Source organism: Carlito syrichta, unplaced genomic scaffold, assembly GCF_000164805.1.
Source record: "Carlito syrichta isolate Samal-C Ts95f unplaced genomic scaffold, Tarsius_syrichta-2.0.1 Scaffold306772, whole genome shotgun sequence".
Lineage (NCBI taxonomy): Eukaryota > Metazoa > Chordata > Mammalia > Primates > Tarsiidae > Carlito > Carlito syrichta.
This window is the reverse complement of record NW_007250868.1, coordinates 27,466-35,906: the sequence shown is the minus strand read 5'-3', so window position 1 is coordinate 35,906 and position 8,441 is coordinate 27,466. Positions and strand designations below refer to the sequence as shown.

Genomic DNA, 8,441 nt, shown 5'->3' with positions numbered 1-8,441 from the left:
GTCTTTGAGAACTCTTAGCAAGACAGCTGGATAAGAGATGCCTTGACTGGGTGGGGGAAGCCTTGAGAGCAAGCCAGACCCTGCCCATCAAGCTACCTGGTTAGCACCACCCACTTATATCTGTCATCTGACGTGTCACCACTGCGGGTCCCTCCCTTCCCACTTCCACCTTGGCCTCCCTGCCAGGTCCCGGTTTTCAGGACACACAAGAGCCGGTCTCTTCTGGTCTCTCCTCCCTCTCCCAGTTCTCCCGTCGACCCGGAAAACCCAGAAATCTGCAGGCTCCCAGTTCATGAGGACTTAAGCTTCCCTCGGGCGTGTGGAAATGGACCTCTCCTTGTGGTCTCATCAAGCCTTTTCCTTCCACGAGTACCTCAAGGTTCTGAACAAGGTCTAAAGGAAGTTGGAGACAGCAAAAGAGAGTCCCGCTTTGATGACCTGATTTGATCAATAAAACTAGAGCGCAGCTTACCTCGATGGCCGTGAGCTGGACCACAGGCCGGATCCCCTGGGGGACCATGTACAGATTCGGTGCCCTTTGGGAGGGAAGGATGGGAAGGTTGGAGCCATCCTGTGAAACAAACACGGCAACGTCAGTGCCGCCCTTGCGTTTGAGCAAACAGAGTGTAGAATTCTTCCCAAGTATTTTCAGCAGTTGGAAGAACATTCGAGTGAGGACATGGCAACGTACCTTTTCCCTCATAATCAGCTCTGCAGTTACAAGGACATCTCCGCAGGCCTTGCCACCATTCATTACTGGGTACCAGAGAAGTTTGGGCGTGACGTCCATTTCTGAGGTTAGTTTCACCAGAGGAGAGAAGACGCTTCGTCCTAAAAACTCATCTCTGCCCTAGAGAAACCAGCGGTCGTTAAACTCCTCAACCATCACCCCTTTAAATCTCCGGCATCCCCACGCCCCCTCGGGGGTCCTAAGTCACCTACCACTTGGTCATTGTCGAAAAGCTCCATGACCACCCTGGGTGGGTTCTGCAGAACCGCTTGGGGTTCCCCGTAGATTTCAATTTCATCAAATATAATCGTTTGGTCCCACGTGGGATTCAGGGTCGAGTGGATGATCTCGGTGGTCTTGCTTCGATGGAGGAAGGAGACGTGTGCATACGGGTCTGGAACAGGAAAAGGGAATGAGGCTGGGGCCCTGGCTGAGGTCTAGCTCCCCAGGACCACCCGCTGCCACCTGGGTGCAGTGCCTCTTGCTCCCCGTGGAGATAGCGTTTCTGGGGAGCAGAGCATGCTGGGGCTCCTGAAGGGGGGCCCTGATGTGTCCCAAGAACGCTCTCTTTGGAGTTATGTCCCCCCCAAGGTGAGTCGGGTCCTTCTTTGTGAGGGCACGGCCCTCTGCAGCCAGACACACCTGGGTTCTACCCTCTCCTCACTCCTGCTGTGTGACTCTGGGGAAAAAGACTTAATCTTCCCAAATGTTGGGTCCCCCCCCCCATGCAATGAAAGTAATATCTCGGCCGGGTTCAGTGGCTCAGCCTGTAATTTCAGTACGTTGGGAGGCCGAGGTGAGCGGATTGCCCGAGCCCGCGGGTTCAAGACCCGCCTGGGCAACTTGACGAGACCTCATCTCTACAATAAATCAAAAAATCAGCCGGGTGTGGCAGCGCATGCCTGTAATTCCGGCTACTCGGAAGGCTGAGGCGGAAGGCTCGCCGGAGCCCAGCGGGTTGAGGCCGCAGTGGCCGGGAGCGGCCATTGCACTCCAGTCTGGGTAAAAAGAAAGTAATATCTCAGCTTTGTAAGTGTAGAGAGGATGAAATGACAAAGGGTATGCAAGCTACTTAGAACAGAGCCTGTCTTATAGGCAGTATTTGATAAATGTTAGTTATTATCATCGTTTCCAAGGTTGATGGTAATCCAATCATTAAGCCAGGTCTCAAAAATACATGCCTTAAAAAAAAAAGAGTCCGAGGGGCACCCCCAAAAACCTGGAATCATCTTTTGGGGTGAGCCCCTTGTAGTAAGGCTTCCCTTGCTAGGCAAGTGTCCTAAGAATCCATCGGCATCTGTGGATTAACTAACGTTGTTATGAGAGGGTGCATTTGTCGTCTGTGAATTTTTTTTGGAGATTCTATCAATGCATTTCCCATTTCATGATAGGTGGTTTATGAGTGTACCTGCCCACATGACCCTAAGAGCAGTTTTTGACCAAAAAACAGCATGACTGCCCCCCTACACCCCACTCTTTCTATTCATTGGAGCTTCAAGGCTTCTCTGCCACCTCCTTCCCCCAAGATCTCTCTCCAGCTGCTTCCCCTCCCTGTCATCTCATGATCTACTGCAGGAGAGGGAGGAAGAATGTCACCAGGCCTGGCCCAGCAACCTTTTTTTTGTTCCGCTGGATGAAAAAAGCCTCCAAGGGAAACGTTTTGCCGACGTGAAAGAGGTGAAACAAGAAACGGTAAAGCACGAACAGGTGTCAAAATGGACAAGTTCAAAAACGGATTTGAGCAGCAGAAAATGCAGCTTGTAGGTGTACTGCATCAAACGAAGAGTACTTCGAAGGTGACCGAAGTTTAAACATGTAAGAATAAATTCACAATTTTTCTTTTTTTGAGTTGGAGTCTCACTCTGTCACCCAGACTGGGGTGCAGTGGCGGCTCCCGGCCACCGCAGCCTCGATCTGCTGGGCTCCGGCAATCCTACCGCCTCAGCCTTCCGAGTAGCTGGAACTATAGGTGCGCACTACCACACCCGGCTAATTTCTTTTCTTTCTTTTTTTTTTTTTTATTTATTGTAGAGATGAGGACTCGCCAAGTTGCCCGGGCGGGTTTCGAACCCGCGGGCGCCGGCAATCCACTCACCTCGGCCTCCCAAAGCGCTGAGATTACAGGCTGAGCCACCGAGCCCAGCTACACAATTTTTCATAAGTAAATTCCAGGGTTTTTTGGCCCCCCCCCGTACCCGGTAACAGGAAAGCCTTAGACGCTCAGAGTGTGGACAGTCTGTGATAGTAGAAAACTTTGTTTTACACTTGGAAATGGAGCGAAAGCAATCTTACGTACTAAGAAGTAATCCATGCTAAAAAATGCCACCAAACCTTAATCCATGCTAAAAAATGCCACCAAACCTTCGTGCAGTTGCCTGGGGGCTATTCTGTCTGGGCGATAAGCTAGTGTCTAGCCTGAAACTCTCGCCTAAGTCGAAAGGGTGCTTGGCTTTTAGCAGTGCAGCTGTCATGTGGAGGGAATTCTCTCTTATATCTCCAAACTGCAAGGAATGTGCTCAGAGTTTTATGAAGCTTTAGTCAAGAATTTAGAAAGGACTCTTTGTCTTTCAGTGATGGAGTGCCCCCTGGTGGAGAATAGTATTTGAAAATATCTTTTAAAAAAGACATTTTGGAGACGTGTATCAGGGATAACCCTGAATCTGGTTAAATTTGTAAGGAAAGGAAACCATTCACAAAGGTCGGTTAGTACTTGGAACATGTTCCAAAATGTTGAGCACGACGGAGCGTCAGAAAAATGCTGTTGGGGGGCAAAAACCGATACTCCCCAAAAAGGGACTCAAGGTATCTCGGCCACCTCTTCCCCCAGTGTCTCTCTCCAGTCGTTTGCCCTCCCGGTCATCTCATGACCTACTGTAGGAGAGGGAGGGAGCATGTCACCAGACGTGGCCCAGCCACTTTACAAAAGAGAGCCATTTGCAAGTCAGTCTCTGTTCCCCCATCTGTTCATTCTCCCAAGTATCCATTCACTTTCCCCTGTCAATCACTTGTCTGGCTCCTTCCGCCTCCTATAACCAAGCGCCTGTTCTTTCTGTAACCTAGAGATGGTAATTACATTTCTGCAATTCCTTGAGAAGAAGTTGGGTCTTCATTCTGAAAGCTCCCGCACATCCACATTAAATGAATTTATATGCCTTTTCTCCTATTAATCCATCTGCCTCACGACAGTGACTTTTCAGTGAACGCTTAGAAGGCGACTGCCGTGGCCTCAACAATGCCTTAAGCGTTGTTTCTGGCCGGGCTCGGTGGTTCAACCTGCCATCCCAGCACGTTGCGAGGCCGAGACGAATGGATTGTCTGAGCCCGCGGGTTCGAGACCAGCCCGGGACACTTGACGAGACCTCGTCTCTACAATAAATCAAAAAAATAAAAATAAAAATAATAAAAATTAGCCAGGCATGGTAGCTTGCGCCTGTGGTTCTGGCTATTTGGAAGGTTGAAGCGGAAGGATTGCCAGAGCCCAGCAGGTCGACGTTGGGATGGCCGTGAGTGTGCCCATGCACTCCAGCCTGGGTGACGGAGTGAGATTCCGACTCAAAAAAAAAGTTGTTTCCATAGAAGGCCTGGGGGATGTTCTGCTGAGCTTCAGGTGCTGAAGTGAGATGATCCCCAAGTAGCCGAGGATGGCCATGAACTGTGTTCACAGCAAGGACTCAAATCTCTAGGTGGGCGTGTTCCCCCATCCCCTGCCTCTTCCTCTAAGAATCAGCTCAAAGGCAGCAAAAGCAGCAGGGGTGTCAGTGAAAGAGCTCAAAAAGCCTCATGGGATTTTGGGGTGCAGGAAACGGAGGAGGTTAAAATGGACTCCAAACTGCTCAAAGTCTGGGGCTGTAGGTAAGTGGGTGGCCTTGTCATCTTCCTGTCACCTTGAGAGAGCTACAAAAAAAACTTAGGGTTGAACTCAAGCCTGTAGTCCAAGCACTTTGGGAGGCCGAGGTGAGGGGATTGCCTGAGTCCACGGGTTCGAGACCAGCCTGGGCAACTTGGCGAGATCCTATCTCTACAATAACTCAAAAAATTAGTCAGGCATGGTGGTGCACGCCTGTAGTTCCAGTTACTTGGAAGGCTGAGGTGGAAGGAAACTCGGGAAAAAAAAAATAGATAAAAAATAAACAATTACTGAGTGCTGCGGGAACTGTTGCTGAGTGATAGAAATATATAGAAGATGCATAATCTTTTGATACTAACAAGCACTGATTAATTGAATTATATAAAGCATGGAGAAGAGAGGTTTCTGACTGCCATTTAAACACCAGCCTGTTTTTAATCCCTGGGCCCTTGGATTGATTGGTAAGTGAAGGTCTAAGGTGTTTTTGAGTTGGAGTCTCACTCTGTCACCCAGACTGGAGTGTAGTGGCTGCTCCCGACCACCGCAGCCTCGACCTGCTGGGCTCCGGCGATCCTTCTGCCTCAGCCTTCCAAGTAGCTGGAACTACAGGCGCGCGCTACCACACCCAGCTAATTTTTTGATTTATTGTAGAGATGAGGTCTCGCCAGGCTGTCCAGGCGGGTCTCGAACCTGCAGGCTCAGACAATCCACTCACCTCAGCCTCCCAAGGCGCAGGATTACAGGCTGAGCCACCAAGCCCGGCTTAGTAATTGTTTATTAATGACGACGCAGATTGCTTTAAGCATGTGGAAGCCATACTCTACATTTTAATCTTTGAGTTAACCCCAGACTGCATGCATCAGGGTTCCTTATTTGCATGTCAGGAACCCTGATGCATGATGAGAAGCTTAACCCTAACCCTAACAGAAACGGAGGTCAGCTCCTCTGTGAAGACACCTCAAGCCAGGGACTCCATGGAGACAGCTTCCTTATTGCTGTCCTGCCCGGTGTCTCCCTTGCAAGTGTACTTAGTAATCCTGTTTTCATTTGGGTAAATTCTTTCACCATCCCAGTCTCCGGCTGTCTGGTCACTACCCGTGACAAAGTGTACCAGAATAATCTCAACATGACAAAGGTTTTTGTGAGAGGTGACAAAAACATCCACCTGGCAAGAAGAATTAAGACAGTATAATCACATGCAGGCATAGCGATGTTTTCCTTTACCTGAAAAGCTGTCCTTGTCTAAAGCCATGAGGTTTCTGGCTTGATAGATGTAACAGCGCAGGTGGTACATGTACACTCCTGAAAAACAGGATGAAAGTTATTTACAAAAAGCACAAGTCTGCACACTGTTATATATGGACTCTTTGAAGCTAACGCATGTTCCAGAATGTTCCCGAATATCTACCATCCAGTAAAGAGCAAACAGGACAGTGATGTGTCCTGCAAAGGTAGTTCTGTTTCCTATAAAATAAAACCTATTTTTGTAAAAAGACTATGGCAAGTTCAATGAAAGCGTGTCCATAAGGAAAGCATGACCCCTCTTACAAATGATGGAGATTTAGAGTCCTGCTGTCATCACAGACCTTGACCTGGGTCTCCAGCAGTTATGGAAAGATGGCTTTCTAGATAATTCAGCATCACACCTGGGAGACAGTTATCTGCTAAAAGTCTGACATTTCAAAATCTTCATGCGTCTTGTCTTTATTATTACACACACACACACACACACACACACACACACACACACACACACTCACACACACACAGCAGAGCACTGTGATTCAGTATACAGATTCCAGAAGCCCGACGACTCGAGTTCAAATCTTGTCTCCAGTGCTTACCTTGGGTCAATTACCTAACCTTCCTGTACTTTGGTTCCCTCATCTGGAAAATGGGGATGATTATAAGGCCTATTTTACAGAGCTGCCATGAGGATTAAACAAGTTACCATATGCACAGTTTTGGGCACATGCTAAGACCTATATAAATATTTGCTATTATTATTATAGAGTAGGTCTGCCTTATTCCAAAATCCCTGAAGGTTATCACTGAAGTCCACTGTTATTTGAATGTTGAGACTTTTTCCTAATTCCAATAACAATTTTGGGGGCTTACTAGACAGAATGAGGACATGTTAGACAGAATCTGTTAAAATCAGTGATTTGACCATGCTTAAATATGATTGAGTTTTAAATTGTATTTTTTTTTTAGAATATCAATTTTGTTTGTTTATTTATTTATTTATTTTTTGAGTGGGAGTCTCACTCTATCACCCAGGCTGGAGGGCAGTGGCACACTCACGGCCACCTCTGTCTCGACCTGCTGGGCTCAGGCGATCCTTCCGCCTCAGCCTTCCAAGTAGCTGGAAACACAGGCACGCGCCACTATTTTGACTTATTATAAAGATGAGGGCTCACCAAGTTGCCCAGGATGGTCTTGAACCTGTGAGCTCAGGTAATCCCCTCACCTAAGCCTCCCAAAGTGCTGGGATTATAGGTGTGAGCCACCGTGCCCAGTCTCAATATTGCTTGTTTGTTTTTTTGGTTTTTTTTGAGTTGGAGTCTTACTCTGTCGCCCAGACTGGAGTGCAGTGGCCGTTCCCGGCCACCGCAGCCTCGACCCACTGGGCTCTGGCGATCCTTCCGCCTCAGCCTTCTAAGTAGCCGGAATTAAAGGCTACTTAGAACTGTGAGTACGATGGTGAGACTACCACGCCCGGCTGATTTTTTGACTTATGGTAGAGATGAGGTCTCGCTGCCCAGGCGGGTCTCGAACCCGCAGGCTCAGGCGATCCACTCACCTCAGCCTAATATTGCTTATTAACTGTGACAGATAATGTTAGATGTTAATAAGATATGATACATACTGAAGGAATCTATTAATGAGAAAGGAAACTAGATTGGAGCTACATGGGAACTCTGCATTTCCATTGCAATGTCTATGTAAAGCAAAAACAACTCTAAGTAAAATTTCTTTAAAAACATTGCTGTGCTTTTTAAATACCTGCTGTTAAATTGTATTTTTAAAACTCTTCTTCATCAAGTGATAAATGTGCAAGTTGTGTTTGCATGAAGGGTTTTTTTTTTCTTTTCTCGTATTTGGTGACTTGAAGTGTGTTCTTAGAATAAAAGTTACAGAAACAGAATTCACATAATCATGTTTAAAACTCACTGTTGGCCAGGTGTGGTGGCTCACACCTACAATCCCAGCACTTTGGGAGGCCAAGGTGGGAGGATCTCTTGAGCCCAGGGGTTCGAGACCAGCCTGGACAACATGGTAAATAAACAAAAAAGCACTCACTGTCAAAATTGCAAGAAACAATGGGCGTGTTTGCTCCAAACACGGTGGTGGCACTGTGCTTCTGCTTCTCCAAGCTCTTCTCATCCCCGTCCTCCGTGGTGTCTGCCCCCTAAAATAAAGAGGCAGGTTACTCAGTGCAGGCAGATGCGTTTCTTGTGACAGTTCGCACTGAAATAGGGTAAGCATTCAGACAGTTTTTTTATCCCTGCAAAACCTTTACCTGACCAACCAGGGGCTAAAATGTGGATTTACCGGTGCAGCCCACACTCTGAGTCTATCAAAGATGGGGAGACGGTAATGAAGCCATCCTCTGAGTTCGTGGTTAGCATAATAATCACTGTAAAAGTGTATCAAGCTTCTCCGACAAAGGCAAATGCGTGTCCTTTCTCTTAAGATGCCCATGCCCGTGGGGTATGCCTCTTTCTGTCTAATAAATTCTTTCTTAAACTATCCTTGGATTCACTCTGAAATTCTTCTCTGTGATGAGTTACAAGAACCACGGAGTAAGCCGGGCTCGGTGGCTCAGCCTGTCATCCCACGCCTTTGGGAGGCTGAGGTGAG

General features: G+C 47.7%; 1 protein-coding gene across 1 annotated transcript in view; it reads right to left on the bottom strand.

The window, feature by feature from the left end:
* The window catches only part of LOC103265705 (myoferlin), a 91,497-nt gene that overhangs the window by 59,233 nt on the left and 23,823 nt on the right, over positions 1–8,441 (bottom strand). Inside the window, exons 8-12 of the mRNA XM_021715170.1 lie at positions 7,881–7,989; positions 5,802–5,879; positions 943–1,124; positions 692–850; positions 473–571 (exon numbers count right to left, since the gene is read on the bottom strand). Coding sequence (XP_021570845.1) covers positions 473–571; positions 692–850; positions 943–1,124; positions 5,802–5,879; positions 7,881–7,989 — 627 coding nt within the window. The remainder of the gene's footprint in view (positions 1–472; positions 572–691; positions 851–942; positions 1,125–5,801; positions 5,880–7,880; positions 7,990–8,441) is intronic.